This window comes from Meles meles, chromosome 1, assembly GCF_922984935.1.
Source record: "Meles meles chromosome 1, mMelMel3.1 paternal haplotype, whole genome shotgun sequence".
Taxonomy (NCBI): domain Eukaryota; kingdom Metazoa; phylum Chordata; class Mammalia; order Carnivora; family Mustelidae; genus Meles; species Meles meles.
Genome location: NC_060066.1, coordinates 209,646,085 through 209,665,575, shown reverse-complemented (window position 1 = coordinate 209,665,575; position 19,491 = coordinate 209,646,085). Strand labels below are relative to the sequence as shown.

At 47.2% G+C, this 19,491-nt stretch overlaps 1 protein-coding gene across 2 annotated transcripts in view; it reads left to right on the top strand.

Moving 5' to 3' along the window:
- Positions 1-19,491, top strand: part of PEX14 (peroxisomal biogenesis factor 14) — a 137,339-nt gene that overhangs the window by 38,517 nt on the left and 79,331 nt on the right. For both annotated transcript variants that reach the window (XM_046010448.1, XM_046010449.1), the window contains exon 3: positions 11,544-11,628. In XM_046010448.1, the coding sequence (XP_045866404.1) occupies positions 11,544-11,628 (85 nt within the window). The remainder of the gene's footprint in view (positions 1-11,543; positions 11,629-19,491) is intronic.

Sequence of the window (19,491 nt, the reverse complement as noted above, 5' to 3'; positions counted from 1 at the left end):
AAATACTCAATAAAAGCTCCTTTATTACTTTAACTGTTTAAATGTGGAGTTTTTAGCCATCAGGTTAATGTTTTGGTATCATTTTTTTATTTGATTGTGAGCACTCTTCCAGGTAGCTCCGCCACCCGAGCGCTAATCAGATTCCCGCAGATGAATGGCGCTAGCTGCGGCCTGACATCACCGCAGCTTTGCTTCGACATTATTTTATTTGGTTTTCCTGTAAAAGTTAATAACTCTGTGTCCATGTGTTTAAACAGGCAGGAAGAGAGGGAGAGAAAGGACAATGAACAGAGAACGGTGAGCGAGGTCTCAGGAAGCTTCTGCCAGACTGAGGAACTGTAGGGATTTTTGTGATTTCAGAATATTTCACCCTCCTGGGGGGGGGGGGGGCGGGCGCCGTGGAGAATCAAGAAGGTTGCAGAGCAAGATGGTAATTCATAATCCTTCAGATGACAAAACGTGAACTTCTCTGTTTCCCAGGCAGAGCTGGAAGGAATTGGAAACAAACTACTGTTGATTTAGAGGGGGAGGAGCAAGGTGCTCAACAGAACTGATTTGCTTAATGGTGAAAATTGTTTAAATGTTGCGTTAATTGTAAGTCAATTAGGTGCTCATTTTAGATGACCAAGATTGGTAAGAACATCAGATGTCGGGTGTAGAGACCCTCCGTTTGATCTGCCCATCAGAGGTGGGAGGTCTGTAATGAGGGCCTCATGGCCAAGGTGGCTGTGGTGTCTAGTAGGCTTCTCTCAAATCTTTTATCTTTAAAGGTGTATTTTTTTTTTTATTGGTAGCGTTGTTAATAATAGGAATGTTCACCACGTTTAGTGAAAGATAACAGAATGGTTCAAGGCCATGATAATTACCATTTGATTCTTCCCGTGAGCAGATTTCCTTGCTGAGCTAAAAGTTTTTAAATTGGGGCTTATCAGAGAAGGCAACTGGAGTGATAGTGTTTGATTCACTCTCTTTTCTGAGTGGCCTGTGGGTACGAATCTGACGGTGGGGGTGAGAGTTCCACAGCCCTTGTTTCAGTGCTTCCGGAAGACCCGAGAAGAGCGATGCCTCTTTCCCTGTCTGTGTCCGAGGCATAGCTTGACTTGCTTCTCTGTTCTGTACTCACGGTGTCCATAAGTTCCTCCTAAAGTCAGCTACAGCGGCATGACCTACATCAGATATCCCTTTCTTAGAAGATAGAAGCTGGCCACCAAGTTTCTTATCTCTCATGGATGACAGATAGCCAGAGTCGCTTCTACCGATGTGGCCCATCTCTGTGGACGGCCTATTCCCGTCTGCTCTCTGGGGCTCGTGTGCTTGGGGAGGAGGGTCCTTTTCCTCTGAGAGGAGCTGATTTCATTTCACTTGTTTCTAGAAACTGTTTCTAATCCCTATCATCTTACTACAAATTTGAGGATATTTGTGTCTGCCAGTATAAGGAATAATACTTTTGGATCTCATACTTTTACTTTTTTCCTCTTAGGCTATAAAAGAACCTAAACTAATAGCAGAAACGAGGACTTGGTGGTCTTGTGTTACTGCAGATGTTAACTCTTTACTTACCTGGGCTCTCCAGTGGATGTAAGGGTGATTTAAAGGCTTTCCACGTTTGTCACTTTATATTTATTTATTTATTGGTATGCAAAATATTTTACATTTAAAAAAAGATTTATCTGTTTATTAGAGAGAGAGCAAACTTGAGCAGGAGGGGCAGAGGGAGAGGGAGGGGGACTCTGAAGCAGACTCTGTGCTCGGGGTTTGATCTCATGACCCTGAGATCATAACCTGAGCCAAAAACCAAGAGTCAGAGACTTAACTGACTGCACCACCTGGGCAGCCCGTATACAAGATATTTCAAATAACACACTATCCCGTTAAGCAATATCCAGCCTCAAGGCCAAGGCAATTGCACGTGAGGTAGAATGGAGTCCAGGTGGCCCAGCCGAACATTCCTCTTTTCTTTCTTTCTTTTTCCTTTTTTTGTTTTGGAGGAGTACAAATTAATTCAGTAGGTTAAGTAGGGAATGCTCCATGCAGAGAGGGCAGATCAAGTACAAAAGCAAAAAAGTACAGCATAATGTCACAGTGTGGAAAGAGCTAGACCTTGTCTCTCCTTTTGTGTGTGGCACCGCACTGAAGAAGAGCTAGAGGCATACTTGCTTCTGTTATGAAAACAGTTTTCTCTCTTCTTTTTACCGCTGTCCGTCGTCTGTCTGCTTATTTGCTCAGTCCCAGTACACGTGTATAGTGGTACCAGGACTGTTGACTTGCAGTCCCTGGGAAACAGCTGTGCTTGGAAGCTACGTCAGTGCTTACATATGGTTCCTTTAGTCCTCAGACTGTGGTCTGCACTTGTTTCCAAAGGTACGTTCGTAATTTTCCCTCCATGCCCTTCAGTGAACTTATGTCCTACACCTGAAACACAGATTCTTTTTTTATTTTTTATTTTTTTTTAATTTTTAAAAAGATTTTATTTATTTATTTGACAGAGATCACAAGTAGGCAGAGAGAGAGGGGGAAGCAGGCTCCCCGCAGAACAGAGCCCAAAGCGGGGCTCGATCCCAGGACCCTGAGATCATGACCTGAGCCGAAGGCAGAGGTTTAACCCACTGAGCCGCCCACGCACCCCCCCAGATGCTTTTTTTAAAATAAATTTTTACCCCCTTCACCCGTTTCTTCTATCCCTCAGCCCCTGTCTCTGGCAACTACTAATCTGTTCTCCCTATCTATGAGCTTGTGGTAGTGGTGTTGTTGCTGTTGTTTTAAGATTTTATTTCTTTATTTGAGCAGTGGGGAGGGACAGAAGGAGAGGGCGAGGGAATCCCAAGCAGACTTCCTGCCGAGTGTGGAGCCCAACAGGGGCCTCCCTCCCACCTTGAGACCCTGACCTAAGCTGAAACCAGGAGTCCAACGCTTAACTGACTAAGCCACTCAGGGGCCCCTTATTTGTTTGTTTGTTTTCAATTCCACATATAACAGAGATTATATGGTATTTGTCTTTGTCTGATTTCACTTGGCATAATACCCTTGAAGTTCTCCAGGTTGTCACAGATGGCAAGATTTCGTTCTTTTCTTTTATGGCTGTATAATAGTCCTCCGTGTGTGTGTGCGCTTGTGTGTGTGTGTGTGTGTGTGTGTGTGGGGAGCAGGGAGAGAGAAGGAGAAAGAGAGAAAGGGAGAACACACATAATAATTTCTTTATCCATTCATCCATTGGACACTTAGGTTGTTTCCATAGCTTGGCTACTGTAAATAATGACATTTGTCATTTTAAATTCTTTTCTCGCTGTCTTTGCATTCAAACTGTTTCTAGGCTATGTCTGTTTCTATTGTATTCAGATTTATTTTTTAACATTATGTCTTTCTAGTTTTTTTGTAGGATGTCTGGTAGGAGCATCTTTTAGTGATGCCTCGAAGGTTTTAGTATTGTGTTGTATGTGGGGTGACTATAGACAGAATTTCTTGGTCCAGAGCTTTTCTTCCGTGGAATCCAGGAGCCCATCTCATTGCCTCCGAGCCCAAGGTGCTAAACCAACCTGAAGGGGCCCTGTCCCGCACCGCCTGATGGTCATCCGGTCAGTGTCCAGCCTCTACCATCTCTATCTATGCCATAACCTCTGTCCCCTTTCTAGTCGTCCCACATCTTGATAATGCATGACCGGAGAGGGCTTTGCCAGTCTCCGTGTGGCCCCGACTTTCAAAAGAAGGGGAACGTGAGGCGCATCTGAGAAGTAGTGGTGTTGGGGAGCCGTAAGCTTCAGAAAGCAGAAAATTCAGCCTGCGGTGGAGAGGGACAGGGAAGCAGAAGCAGTGGTATCATTAGGAAGGTCCTGGGGACTGAGTGCTACATATTTTTAGTGTTGGAGTCACCGGCCACCGTCACTGAGTGAGCTCACAGTTCTAGGAGCATCTTGGACACTGAGTCATTACATTCCTTTGGAGTGATTCAGCTCAACAGCTTGACACCTTCATTAATTTTACAACATGAAGCCTGGGTGCTCTCTGCTTCCTCTTTAGCGGCACAGGGAAATTAGAGGAATACAGAAAATGCAAAACCGAGGGAAACTGGCAGAAGGAGCAGTCAAGGAGCTGTTGAAAGACACCGTGTTAAGGGATTGAACTCCTTGCCTTTTCTTGGTACCTCTTGGGACCGAGCACCCAACTCTTGCCACACATCTCTGGCACATAAACCTTTTATTTCTGTTCCTGGCACGCCGGCTGGACCTCCGACTTGCAGCCAGCTCGTTTGCCTTCTGCGCTGAGGTCACTGCTACCGTGATCCGTGTATAATGGCATTTTCCTCCTCTTTTCAGTATGGAGGCTATTACAGTTTCTTCTCTAAGCAGGACTTCAAACAATTTGCTGCCAGTTGGATTTCAAAGCCAAGGAAAAGGCAAATGTCATCCTTTTTTCCTCCCCTCTTTGGGTAACTGCTTTGTTGGTCGCATCAAAAATTAGAGGGGCTGCTATCTAAATTCAGGTGGGGAATACATGGGGACAAGGCATTTAAATTTGCTTTTCTTTCTCCCTGAAGGAGAAAATTCTTTTCCTTCTCAACCTTTCCTAAAAAGGAACTTTGATCTTCTCAACCCAGAAGCAAGGGTTTTCATTTCCTCTCCGGCAAGCGTGTGCACTCCGGCCCTGTGTGCGGCAGGCATGGTGACAGGCGAGCCGGCCGGCACCGCTCCTGCCTCTCAGCTCTGCCGCCGGCTCCCGGGGCTGCAGGCTGGCACCAGAGTACCCTCCAGAGTCACCCTCCCGCCCTGAAATCACTGTCACTTGATAGTAAACCACGCACGTTGGCTTGAGATGCTTTTTATTTCCACACACATTTCTGGAAGAACTAGTTTAATCAAATAACAAAACAGTGACATGGCGACAAGCAGTTCATGCAATATTTTTAACTCGGGCCAAGAAGAAAAATGTAAATGCAGAGGTATTTCACTTTGAAAGGTAGTTTTGGTGCACACGACGTTGCCACTTTTCATAAAGGCTTTTACTACATATATCAGTGTGTTTTAAGAGAGACTAGGGTCAATAATGCGTGCTTTGGAATTCCCTAAATACAGATTTATACAGCAGACCTTAAAATATTATGTTCTATCATGTCAACTCTCGTGCACTCCTACCAGATACATTTTATTTCTTTAATGTGAAAAACAAAAGGACAGAGGAAAGTAAAACAAAGGAAATTAGGGCCCACAAGCTTAATTAGTATAGGGTTGGAACCCAAATCAACAATGGGAAGGACACAGTGACAAAAACCAGGAAATTCCAAGTTGAAAGAGAAGCTCCTTCCTTTAACTCCTTGAGTGCTGGGCACTTTGCTAGGTGCAGGACTGGCCCTGGTACAACGCACTGTCTTTAGCTTTGAACTTCCTGGCTTTTGTTGACTTCCCCCTCTCCTTTCCCCCCTTGATGTAAATGAAACATACCTCTGTGTGTGTGTGTGTGTACTGTAGATAAATGGGCTAGAAGTACCTCTTGATTTTGTAACCCTCAGAGGAGGAGAAAGAGTAAAAAAAAAAATTCCTGTCACTGTCATCTGTTCATTTTTAATGAGCAATTTTAAAAAATTGAAAATAAAAGAGGAAAATGAATAGGTGTTGAACCAGCCCGTGATATGTAAATGCCAACTAGTAATTACCTAAAACCTCAATTTTCATTCTGTTTCATCTTGCAAAACATTTCATTTTCCCTGAGTGAAAACACTTCACTGGGGCTGTGCGAGTCAGCGGGGCGGCTGCCCTTGGCCTGCGCGGCCGCCGGCTCCGGCTAGGGGGCACTTTGGCTCTGCGCTTGGGCTGCCCGAGCGGCGCGTCCACCTCAAGGTTATTCCCCTCTTGCCATTCCAGTGGTTTTGCTCCGTGCGTTCCGTGGCGCCCCTCCCCCCGCTCCCACTAGTCTGGTTTGGGGAGCCTCGTTCCTCCTTGTCCTTGCACGGACGGGATCGTATTGAATTTTGGCTGACCGAGCCTCCCTGTGCATATTAACTTTCCCCTCACCTGCCTGCAAGCCCCTCGCACTCTTCAGAGCGGCTTTCTGCCAGGCCCCCTTCCTCCCTGTGGAGTTTCAAACGCAGCAGTCTCAGTTTTTATGTTTACTGCTGCTGCTTTTTCTTCTTTCTTTTCATTTGGGCGACTGGGGGGAGGATGGGGGGGCTGCCCCCCTGGTTCTGAGCTCACACGCGTTTGCTCCCGTGCCGTACTTAGAACGAGGGTTCTGACATTTCTTTTGCGGGCTCATAGATTTCCTTTCGTTCTGGTCTAGGATCTGACCCCTGGTGGGTGCATTCATGCAGCGTCTTGCTGTGTGGCTCATGGGTGCCCCTGCTCCTAGGGCGGTTACCCTTCTCAGCCCCTTCCCTAGCTAGAAGGAGAGCAAGGAGGCTGGAAAGAGCCTGAGACGGGCGGCTGCAGATTAGAGAGGATTCTGGATGCCGGGAGCCAGAATTATGTTGTCCTAGGACCCTGGATCTCAGAGTGCTTTGCCTGGAATCTCAAGGAACACGGCCTCTTTAGTGAGATATATAGCTTCATAATTAGCCCGTTGCATTTTTTCACGAGTGCTAGCATCAGCGTTCTATGATGTGTTTCTCTGATTAACAGCTGCTTTGCAACTATTTCCTTGTGCCACCGATGACCATATTTGTCAAGGAACTCCTGACAGAGTACTGTTTCCTTACTAAAATGCAGCATTTCTGTTTGAAGAGGGTGCTCTCATTCTCAGCACTACCCAGCTTTTAAAGTCAGTCCTTGTTAAAACTCCAGTTGGCTTTGGTCTAACGCTTGTTAACAGGATTCTGGGTATCTATCTACTTTAGAGCTCGAGCATAGGAACCTTTCACAGGCAATTTAATCTTCTGAGCAGCGCACGTGCGGCCGCGCAGCCTCGGGAGTGGGGTTTCCGGGCTGCACATCGGTCATTTCTTTTGCCCTCTGGTTGTGATCTCTCTGGGTTAAAAAGGACTTGGCTTTGGTTGTTGGTGTCATTAATTTTTGAATATTTTTAATATTTTAAAATGGCTAATGAAGGCTCACAGTTTAGGAGATGGATGTGTATGTTGCACACAGGAGTGCTGGAGTTGGTGGCATTCCAAATAAGTGTCACTGGAGACAATGCATCCGGTTTACATGTCAGGTGCAAAGTGCTCAGGCTTCCTCACACCCCGGCTCGTTATTAGGCAAGCTCTGTTCTCCCGTCCCCCTGGTGCAGAGAATAAAGTGTGCGTTCTGAAGATCACAGTGTGCAGGTCCTTTGTAGGAGAGTGGGAAACACATAGGAAGCACCTCTCCAGCGAGGACTGCCAGAACCTCGATTCTTCTCACCAGGGATTACTTACCCTACACAGTGCATTTAACAGCGCATAGTTCATTGTAGATAGCCGCCGAGTATACCGTATTCATTTGATTTACAGTTACAAATCCTGGGCTCTCAAAGAAGGATCTTGCGATTGGCCGATCATCTGGGGTCCATAGGGACGTTCAGCCCCAAGTCCCCTCTTCCTCCTGGCTGCAGCGGTCCCTCTGGCACGCCCAGTGTGGAGGTGGGCAGTCACTTTAGTGACAAACAGGGAAAATGACTAAATCTCACCAAGACTGAGGAGTTGGTGGTGCCAGCGTGGTTTTTTTTTTTTTTTTTTTTTTTTTGCTTTTGGGGGAGGGGGAGGGAGAAGATAGGGTCACTGGAATAGGAGTGGCAAAAAACTTTGCTTCTGTTTTCTTCTGAGTTCGTCACCTGTATTTTTATGACTCCAGCTGCTGGTAATTCAAGGTGTATTCATTAGGAACTCTCGGTGCAAGAGGAGGGGAAAGGAACGCCGATTCCACGTTTCTCGTGGGCTCAACAGCGAGTGGCTTCCCACAGCGGCATCAGGTGCTTTGCACCAGAATTTTCCCTGGCTTGCTGCACTCCCACAACATGTGCAATAAAGTTCCTGTCTCCGTTTTACATCTTTGACATTGAGGCGGAAGATTTGGCCTGAATTTATGTAATTTAGTTGGGCACAAATATAACCCATGAATAGTCACATTCATCTCCTAATTAGAAAATCAAACGATAATACAGGACAGGCTGCAGGCACCCCAATCACGGCGGCCAACAAAAGCATGCTGTGTGTGTTGGGCCTCTGCAGAGGAAGAGTCAGTTGAGTTGCTTCATGAAGTTAATGAAAAGTGTCCAACAATGGGTGAATGAAAGATGCAGCCGAGGGGCGCTGGCAGTTATTCGTGTGCTAAAATCTCCGCATTGTGGGTACAGATTTGGGGTAAATCTTGGACCATCTGTAGATGAATCAGCGGGCATATAAAATTCCAGATAGGACAGGCCTTTCCCCCCTTTTGTGGCGCCAGGGCCTCGGGTGGCGGGGTGGGGTCGGGGGACGAGGGGGAGTAAAGAGTAGCCGAAGAAATAATTAGTGCAGGCGGAGGGAGGTTTTCCCGTGTTCACACTTACACGGAGCTGCTTCCCTGGGTATCTTTCTTATTCAGCACATTATGTTGAGGCTGTTAGTTTGGATGCTTTATTTTTTTGCATCTGGTGTAGTGATACCGCCGCTGTTAAATATGTGATTTGCCTGTCGCCTGCATTTTCAGACAAAGATCAAGAGGAACATAAACAAGCCCCAGATGTACTTTATGTAGGTGTTTGGCAGTATGATTTTATATGGCTTGAAATTAGTGAATGGAAACTTTAAAAGAAATTGTTCATATTTTTCCAAGTTTGAAGTGTGCCGGGACTTTGTCAAATTCCCGTTAAAATAAATACGTCAATTTCATCTCCCTTCCGAATTCATTTATCTTGCTTTTTTAAAAGGTGTTTTCTACTTTACCTGATGTTTAAATTGGATTCGCTCGTTTATGCTGTTCTTTGCTATATCCCCCACGTTTTTCTTAAATGAATTACTAATGACAGAGCACTCCATCATTCCCTCTCTACAGCCACTTTAAGGAAAGCATGGTGATCTAAACCTTTTAACCTATTAAAGATGATTTTTCCCAATTGAATCAGACCCACCACAGGTGTAATAACTAATCATTTAAACTACACCTGCTATTATGTATTTTTAAGCCATTATGCGTGTTGGATAGATGATAATTCATGTTTATTGCATTGTCCGATGGATCTGTTTTGCCTACACTAGGCTGATTAATGTATTTAAAGAAATAAGAGATGCAATTTTTAAAAAAAAAATTGATGGAATGCGCCAAGCACTGCATTGAGTGCACCATTAAACCCATCAGAACTTTGCTCTCTGACCAGAAATGCATATACCAAGGACTATATTAAAAAAGCAAGGTGAAACCTGTGCATTTTAGTGGTGGGATTCTGTTTTCTTTCTCTGTCATGGAAAATTTTGGAAGGATGAAGGGAAGGTCGATGCTTCTATGGGTAAATGAGAGGAGCCGTGCCGTTAATATCTGCTGCTTAAGGCCCGCTCATCCACATTCGCTCTGACACCTGGTACACACGCCAGCGCGTGCACTCTCTGCCGCATGATGCCGGTGCCATAATTGTCTTGTGTGCAGAAGGTGTGTTTTTCCTCCAGAGGAAGAACAGTCATCCCCGAGCCATCTGAACCAGGCCGGTGGTCACTGACCCCGTGGGGCCTGTGACTGTGTAGCTGTCCACTCCTTCCTGGACGTGGACCTCTCTTCCTCTTGTCTCTCACCTTCCTCCTTCCCCACGTCCTCTTCCCACTTTCCTTCCCCACTTCTTCTGCCTCCCATTCTGGTCCAGCTCCTCTGCTTTCTCCGCTTGTCCCATGGACACCTTCTCCCCTGCCGCTCCGTCCTCCTCCCCTCTTCTGTTTTCCTCTTCTTTCTCTCCCTTCTCCCATCGGTTCATTAAAATGCATCCATTTTGTCGATGTCTATCAGATTTTTCTTAGATTTGGTACCACCCGAGGGGGATGCATGCGGAGTTGGGTGTCTAGAATCTGGAGCGTCTGTTCCTCTCTGGTCCAGAGCTGGTTGGCTACCACCGCAGCTCATGATGGGCGCTAAGAGGTTCGCAGTGCTGGACGGATTACAGCCCGTCTCCAGGAACATGAATGTGTCTTATCGCCACCGGGCCTGCGTCTGAAGGTCTGGGACACCTGAATTCATCCTTCAGGGAGAATGTCTCGGGCAGCCTCCAATAGAGGGATTACAGGGGAAGGTACATGAGGGAATTGACCTGCCCCCCCTCCTTTATCCTCATATCTTATGTTACCAGAGAGGTCTGGCTGGTCTCAGGATTAAATTCATATAAAATATGAGGGGAATATTTGTAAGTTGTCGTCCTTTGATAGTCATAGTACTTCGTGTTGAGTCTCTGGATAGCTGCCACCCTGAGTCTGAAGGATCTTAGAAAAGTTCCTTATATTTGGTCCCTTACAAAATGTTTTCTTTCAACAGCTTGGGAGTGAACGCCGGGGTCTGTTGACTTTACCTGTAACGCGAGACTGTATTATTCTTTTGGACTTGATGAGATGAATAATGCCAGTCATTTAAAATGGCCCCTTTCCTCTGGGGGGCAGGTTGTCGTGTCCCCCCATTGCAGTAGTGCCTGGGACGGAGCGCACACAAGCGATGTGCAAACACACGCATCGTGTGTGCCGAGTGGTGCGAAGGCTAATACCTTCGTGGTTTTCCTTCCTCCCCCTCCTTGGCTTATTTGCAGATATGAAGATTTCATTAAATAATATCATTACCAGAGATGGGGGAGCATCTGTCAGTCTGTCAGCTTTAGCCATGAAACCCCAAACTTTGTCCTTTGAAGTCTCTTCAGTATTGAGCTCCGTTGCATAAGAGGGACCAGTGTGAATGGCCGTGCGCGTCGTCTCTTATGTAATCCTTCCCAGCCGGTCTGTGCTCAGCACTTTGCCAGGCTCTGTGGAGGCAGCTTGGTCTCTTCTCCTCCGATGCTTGCAGTGTAGTTGGGGAGGCAGCCTGAACATTAGAAGACAGTATAATTATGTCTTCAATTATATGGTTCACACTACGAGCATTAAAGAATTTAAGAGAATAGGGAGATCAGAGATGGCTTGCTTACTTAGGGAGGGCTTCGAGGAGTTAGCACAGGCTATAAAAGGGCCGTGCTGGTATGCGTGTGTGTGTGTGTGTGTGTGTGTGTACATGTGTACGTGTGTGTGTGTGTGTGTGTGTGTGTGATGTTCAAACTGGTAGAGGCGAGAAGAGAGACCTTTTAGAACAAGGGCATAGCTCGAGCACAAGGATCGTGACATGGATGAGCATCGCCAGGAGAGGGCTACCTGCCGAGGAGTAGGAACATTCAGCTTGAACAGGGAGAAAAAGAAAAGATTATGGCAGGTCTTAAAAGCTAGGCTGAGGGGATTAGGTTTGATAGAAACAGATACAGGAAGCCAGTGGGAACTGACATAGTCTCTTATTTAGGTAGATTTTTAAATGTGAGAAACAACTGATTATATATTTGACCACAGTGGCGTGCTTATTTCTGTGGACCTAGGAACTGGTGGGATTTTTTAATCTTGAAATTCAGACTCTTGAAGTTTACTTTTCTCTCTCTTTTATCTCCCTGACCAGATTGCCACAGCAGTGAAGTTTCTACAGAATTCCCGGGTCCGCCAGAGCCCACTTGCAACCAGGAGAGCATTCCTTAAGAAGAAAGGTACAGGTTCCCCATGGCCATGCAGCGTGGCCTGCGGAAAGGGATTGGGGATGGGACAGATGGAAGCCATGGTGTTGCTGGAGGGACCTTCCGTAGCTGTCCCATTGGTGTAGGGGTGAGGGGAGCCCCCTCAGTGGGAATGCAGGCTTCTTTCCTTACAGTGGAGCAGAGAGATGATACTGTCTGGATGACCCAGCACCAGATGTAAGGCCAACAGCTTAGCCCAGCACAGCCCGGCATGGGCAGCAAGAAGAGGCCCACTGGATAAGACTGGAGGACTTCTGCTTCTGGTCCGTTCTCTGCTAATGCGACCCTGGCTACACAGTGACTGGCTTTAGGTTAGGAGGTCAGCTGCCTCAGTAAAGAATCAGGAAGAAAGAAATTGAAGGACGAGGGAAATGAGATGACTAAACAAGGTCAGGTTAAGGTCAAGCTTGGGGTCAGTCTGATTTACGGATTGAAGTGGTAAATTACTGGTTTTATGGTATTTCTGTAAGCAGGGATTAAATGGGTCTTGACAAATTCAATATTGTCCAAAGCAGAAAGAATCTCTTCTGGCTCTGTTGCAATTTAGGATTTTTTCTTGTTCTGTAAAATAGAAAGCAAACCCCAAAACAAACAAAAAAAGGAATCTGACTTTTTTACTCTTTGAACATCTGATTTCCTAGAAAGCTGGAAAGTTATGTAGAGGCCCTTATACACTATGGTGGGGGGAGTGTTTTCTTCCTCCTCCTCCCCCTCCCCCTGCCCAGCCAGGGCAAACAAAACTCTTTTTCCTTCAGGAGCTGGAATGTCAGCTTCAGAATTCGAGGTTGCGAGCTTTAAGTCAGCCGGCGGGAATAGAAGGCGGAGTGATTTGGTGGTGTTTCCTTGGTCTGCCCCATGGCGTCCCACTGCAGAGAGGCTCTCAGGACCATGTCCCAGGCCTGCACCCTTGGGGTCGGGGCAGAACGAGCCTGAAGCTCTCCATTTGCAGGCATATGTTCAGAGGTAGCCTTAGGGCTGGCCTCTGCGACGGAGTTGGTGAGGGGCGCTGTGCACTTGCAGGCGGCATCGCGCTCGCCCCCCATCAGTGGGAGGTTATTACAATTTGGAGTGCGTTGGCCGGCCTCTCTACTCCGCAACCATCATGCCATAAAAGAGTTTTTCCTTGAAATATGTGTACCTATGGGGAGTAATTAATCATAAAAGCTTGGGGATTTCAGCTCTCTCATCAAAGCATCGAAGCCGGGGAAAGCTGAGCCTAAAAGCTGTGCTGATTACCCGGGGTAACCTGAGACAAAATCTATGGTTGCCGAGAGATCCTCTGCCCCAGTATATTGTGTGGTATTATAACTGCCTGATCTTCTCTCCCACTGACAATGACCAGTTATTCCTCATTTTCTCTCAAACGCAGCTGGGTTAGAATTTCATTTGCAGAAGGTATTTAGAGCAATTTAGAGACAAATGTCTCTGGTGTTTGCTCGGCACTTCCCCACCGCAGGCTTTGCTGAGCAGTTTTAGTATCGGGAGCTCCATCTAATCTGTTTAATTTTAATAAATCCCTGACTGGGAGAGGGAGAGGGAAAAAAAGAGAGAGAGAGAAACTCTGGGACCAAATAATACTTCTTTTGAGTTAGTTGGCTGATAATTACTGTGGAGAGGAAACTGTTTTGTGCAATTATTATTTGTTGCTCCTTTAAAAATAACACAAAACAAAACTGATCGATTAGTTAACCCATCGAAGAGTGTCTGCCCTACACATGCCCCATTCTGGGCCCCAGGGACTCAGCAGAGAAAAGGGCAGACAGCATTCCTGCCCTCGCCGGGCTGACATTCTAAGGGGAAGGCAGACATTTAACCAATGAGAAAACGAGATCCATAGGATGTAGAGTGGCAGGTGCCACGGAGAAAGACAGTGCCGGGTATGCAGGGCTGAGGAGGACCAGTGCGGGTGCGGGGGAGCTCCGGCTTGCACACCTGGACACGGCCACCGGAGCACGCCTCTCCGAGACGGAGATGAGTATTGGCCAGTGTGGAGTGGGCGCAGTTCCTCCTCGACCCCTGATGTGGGTAAGAGCTTTTAGAATTTCAGGCAGCAGGAACCCAGAGAGGCCTCCTACCCTTCTTCCTCTAAAGAGAGCCACAGGAGTCTACCCTGCGCCTCTGTCCAGAATCACTGGCCGTAATCACCCACCTCCATTACCCTGTAAAATACTGCTTCAGTCAGTAATTATCTGTTTCCGAGTTGAGTCCCAGTAGGGTTAGTTCTGGCAGGACCTTTTCTGGGCAGAGGATTCCAAGATTTGATTGGAGTCTGGGGAAGAAGCACCCCTACATGGATTTACACTTCACTTTTTAAATTTCCGACTGTTCCTTGAGTCAGGTGTGCACGGTCCGCGGCCGGCGCTGACGGGGTGAGGGAGGAGGGGCTTTTGGAGAGGAGCCAGCATCTCCCCTGTCCCTAACGGTGCTTGGGAAGGAAAGAGAACTGGCTGGCTGCTGTGTAGGGGCGGGGAGGGTGTCCTGAGGGGAGGGACCAAGGTTCTGGCATCCTTCCCACGGCTCCCCGCAGGGCTCGTTGCAGGGGTGGGTTTGGAGTGCTGGCTTTGGGCGAGCTCGCAGCTACTGTAGTCTTGGCTTTTCCTAGCAAATGTCACTTCAGGGAATTGCAGTGGAACACTGCCTTGAATTATAATCTTGACTTTCTTTTTTTTAATAAACATCTCTTTCCTGAAAAGGCAAATCCAATTTTGTTTTTCTTTTAATATTATTTAATATTTAATATAGAAATTGAGGTCCCTGTAGTGCGTGTCGGTTCAGCGGAAACTGAGGGTTACTTTAGGCACATCAGCTGAGTTTGTTTTAATGTGAAGCCACAGCCCGGAGCAGGGCAGCAGCCTGCCTCTGTCACTGACAGGTCACATGTTGTGCTTTCTGATTCGGGGTGCTGGGGGCACCGGGGGCAGGCTAGTGGGGAGTGGATGCAATAGGCGGGCAAGGGCACTGGTCTGCAAAGGTCTTCTGTGTTTGTGGTTTTCTGGTTTTGTTTTGTTTTTGTGTTTCGAGTTCTCTCTTAGATGCTTTAAAGTCTGAATATGGAGTCATTAATGAGAAACATGAAGTTATTGGAATCATTTATCATTTTCCTTGAAGTGTGTACTGCCATTTTGTGTAATTTACAACATTTCTTTCTTTTATCGGGAATTTTTTGGATGGAAGAGAAAAGCAGCTGTTCACCTTCGGAGTATTAGAATAAGCGTTTTTGTTTTCCTTCCAAGCACTCGATTTTGCAGACGGCACGTCAGCCACACAGGCAGCCACGCGTGAGCATCGCTGGACGGTGCGTGGGGTTTATGCCCTCCTGGAGCTGGACCACGTACGGAGGCCATTCTCACCAGGCAGGCATCATGTCTGGGCTTTAAGTGGGCTGCAGTTCAGGAGGTTAGAGCAGCTTAAAAACAGCCATAGAATCGGTCCAGAAAGTTGAAGGCTTGGACAGTGTTGTCAATAGGCTTACCTTGATTTGACACCCTATCCGACCACAAAGTGTGGAGTCAGGCTGCTTCCAGACATGTTGGCAAGCTGAGTGTAAGGTGGGTAAAAGTGATGCCTGTTCGTTGTGGGGGGCCCGAGGGGAGTAGGTGAGGTGGGGGGAAGATAGCGCTGCCTGGTAGCTTACTCCTAATACATCTGCTGCAGAGCAGGCTTCTAGAAGAATGAGCATCATTCACTTCTCTGTGTAATCCTGTATAATGGGGTCTGGGTGGTGTTGGATGAGACTTCTGCTCATTGTGCCTTTCTCAAGTGTCTAAGTAAAGGGCTATGTTCTTGCTTATCTAATAAATAGTCCAGGGGGAAAGGAAAACTAAACAAAAGAGACACACCACCATCCTTTCTCATTCTAAAAGGTGAAACAAGATCTTATCTTTCTTCTGTTCCTGGAAGCGGAACTCCTAATAGCAAAGCCGCCTCCTTGCTGGAAATGAACTTGAGGAAGAAACCTGATGGTCTCAACCTTGGTAGTGGGGTAGAGGTGAAGGGCTGATCTCGATGGAGTATTTCAAGGGGGAGTAAATTCTTACACAGATTTCAATTTAACTCTCTTTTATTACTTTTCTTTTTTATCATTTACGTCCATTTCATGAGGTAGTTTGCATGTCCTTGAATGGAATCTCGTTACCATGAAAGCTTTTTTAGCATTGATTTCATAACAGTCTTAATTTAATAGCTCCGTCATTACTGAGAAGCTCTGGGAGTGGGGCCCTGGCTTTCCAGGTCACTGACCTTTTAATTACAAACCTTGTTCTGATGGCCAGGTTATCGACTGGACAGCTCCCAGCTTGTGCCCCCAGGATGAGAACGAAAATAACTGTTTCCTCCCCCATCTCCAGGAAAAAAAAAATTGTAACCTCATGTGTTTCTAAAATTAATTTTCTCCTTCAGCTTTACTTTGTAATTAATTCTTTAATGTGTCTTAGTGAAGCCAGAAGTATTTTTATAACGCTGTTTTTTCTAGAGCTTGGGTCCAGCAGAGAGCTTGAGGGGGCAGGGAAGGAAGACCCCATGCTTGGCTGTGGCCCATTTCCTCACCCTCAGAAACTTCTGTGGCTGAGCTAGAAGGCAGGGAATTGGCTCTGTGAGGGGTTGTCTGGCCCTTCTCATTCTTTCTTAATGAGATGTGCATTGTGGCATCGAGACTCAGATCCATTCCTGCATTTGCTGGAGTAATTGTGTCTTTTCTGTCATGGACGTTTTATTTTATTTCTCTGTTCTTTTAAAAGTAATCTCTACCGGGGCGCCTGGGTGGCTCAGTGGTTTAGGCCACTGCCTTCGGCTCAGGTCATGATCTCAGGGTCCTGGGATCGAGTCCCACGTCCGGCTCTCTGCTCTGAAGGGAGCCTGCTACCCTCTCACTCTCTCTTCCTGCCTCTCTGCCTACTTGTGATCTCTCTCTGTCAAATAAATAAATAAAATCTTTAAAAAAAAAAAAAGTAATCTCTATCCCCAATGTGGGGCTTGAACCCACGACCCCAAAGTCAAGAGTCACACGCTCCACCGACTGAGCCCGCTGGGTGCCCCTAACACGGACATTTTAAAAAGATGCTCCCCTTCTGGGCAAAGACGGGGATTAGGTGATTTTTCTCATTGTCTTATCTCTCTGTTAGACAGAGATGACTGGAAGAAACAAAATACCCGACCTCGAGAGTTCTGTTCAGTGATGAGGTTGAACGAATTAGATGATCTAGGTTCTCTCTCACTGTTGATGAAGAGGGAAAGAAAGGCGAGAGGATGGTGGCAGGTGAGTAGGGTGGCCACCGGCTCTGGTTTGCCCCACACTGTCGTGGCTGTAACACTGGAACTCCTGTGTCCCGGAATCCCTGTGTTCCTTAGGTCTGGGCACACGGGTTACCCCACCCGGGAAGGCCGGCCTTACCCCAGAGTGTGAGTGACCCAGAGAGACAAACTGGGTGTGTTTTTGGAAGCTGGAGGAAGTTCACCAGCAGTCAGTCCCCGAGAGTCCCGCCTGCAGTCCAGTGGCATTTCCTCAGACACTGCCTGCTGTCACTGCCCTGGAGCCCGGCCCGGCATGGGTCCCGTGCGGAGAGCCTCTGGGGCTGGGGCGGCGCCTGCAGGCGAGTGAGGAGTTGCCTGTGCCCCAGCCGACGGGGCTGCGTACGGCGGCCTCGGGCTTGTTCCCGAGGATGATGGAGCACCTCCGTCCATCTGTTGTGAGCGGGCCGTCCTCCTTCCCTGCCAGTCTCGCACCTGCAGATCCATCACCTGCTGCTCTGGACCGGCCCATCCATCACACTGACTGGTGTTCCCCCATCAATTTTCCTGCTCCCCTTGTTATCCAGACTTGTCTTAAACTCCAGAGATTTTTTTCAGCATCCAGGATGAGAGCTGCAACCGCCAGGCCAGCGGAAGGCTGTGGAAATGGGGACGCCATGGCTTCCCTGTTCAGAGGGGGAGCTGGTAGCGCTTGTTCCCCCAAGAGTCACGTGGTTCCTGCACAACCTACCACGGGGGACCACCGCCCAGAGGAGCTTTGGGGGTGGGGTGCGGCGGGCAAAGCTCTTTTGGATTTACCCAGTTGCTTTGAGGTTTTTCCTGAAAATGAAGAATGATTCCTCTTTTCTTAACCTTGTGTGCCTGCAACAAGGCCACAAAGAAAAGCAAAGTGACATTATCATGTATGGTAGTAGTAGTTTTGAAGTTTTTTTTTTTTTTTCTTTTGGAAAGGTAAGCTACGTTTGTGGCTTCAGATATTAAAACCATAAGGAAAGATACGCGGTAAAAAAATCAGTCTTCTTTTCGTCTCTTTTTCCCGTCCCCCTCATTCTCTTTTCCAGAGGATGCTTCTGTTTATTCACAGTTTCTTCTGTATCCTTCCCAAGACCATCTCTCCATGTAAAAGCACGTTAATATTTATCACTCCTCTCAGAGAAGCGCAAAGACTTTAAATACAGTAGTAGTGTATTTCACACTTCGCCTTTGCACTTGACACTACATTTGGGCATTCATTCCACATCAGCACCTACGGACTGGACCCGCTCTTCTCAGTGGCTGTGTAGTACTCCAGGAAGAGCGTGCAGCAGAAATTCTTTTTAACCAGTCCCAAATTAGCGGACATTTAGATTGGTTCCTGCCTTCTGCGAATGCCCCAGCGAATATTCTCGTGTCGACGTTGTTGACCCCGTTAGTTGGCACCATGCTAAGGTAGAAGCGCTTTGCATATGTGAGTAGGCCACGGGGCATTTTTCTTGCCTAAGGTTTTGTGAGACTTTGAATAGAAAGAATATAGAAAGCATATAAAACTGTTTTCTAATATAAATGTGACTATAGGTAGAAAGAAATTAACAAGAGAGAAAAGGCTGCGTAACAAATTGTCATTAACGCTTAGCACAGATTTGGATTCTGAGAGGACGTTCTGGTCATTGGTTACAGGAAAAACGCTTTCTAAGAGAATCTTTTTCCAGCCCATTTTTGAAGGGATATGGGCTCAGAAATTTACTTTTTGATGCAAAAAAGCGTTCAAATAAATGGAAAGCTTCAGAAACTTGGCTGGAACCTATTCCAAATGGAACACATGGCTTCGTTTTCTTTTGTCATTTTTGGATGTTTTACGGGTCTTTGGCCATTGGTGAGATGGTCAGTCTTTACTCAGTACCTGTTGTGTGCAGAGTGTTACCATGTGAGGCACTTGCCAGAGAAGAATGAAGCACCTGTCTTTCACAGTGCATAAGGCTCCTTAGAAGGAGGCGGGGACGGGGGTGGAGTGCCTCTGAACAGTGTCAACGCGGACCCTCTAAGGGCGCCAGTGTCTCAGTGAGAAGGCGGCCCTGTCTGACCAGGATAGACCAGCCTGTAAAGCTGGCGCTGGGCTGTGAGTCCCTCGAGGGCAGAGACTGTCTTGCTCATCCCAGCTTCCTCCATCGCCAGCAGAGCCAGCCCCAGTGAGAGGCTAAGGCTAAGGAGGGATGGCCTGGGCAGACTAGGAATAGAAGGTACTTACCAGGACGAGTCGCGGAAGGAGTTCGGTTTTCCTTGACTCGACAGCTGCACACATCTGTCCGTCTCCGGCGCACACGCATGGCGTTCGTATGCAGTTCTTTTTGTCGTTAGCCTTGTAGTGTCCAGTGAAAATGCTCTTTTCCAGTTACTCAGATCAGCAGAGCTCCTTCTTAACCGTCTTAACGTGGACAACCCGGGAGGCAGTGGGTGTAGATGGTCAAAAGAGTGGGGAAGGCTATGTTAGGGAGCGAGGCTCATGCGGAGGCTTACGTGCTGTTAGCTGGGTTGGCCCCTGGGCTCTGCAGAGAAGAGAATTGAGGTTGGCGAGATGGGCAACAAGGAAGGAGCCAGCCTGAGGACTCGATA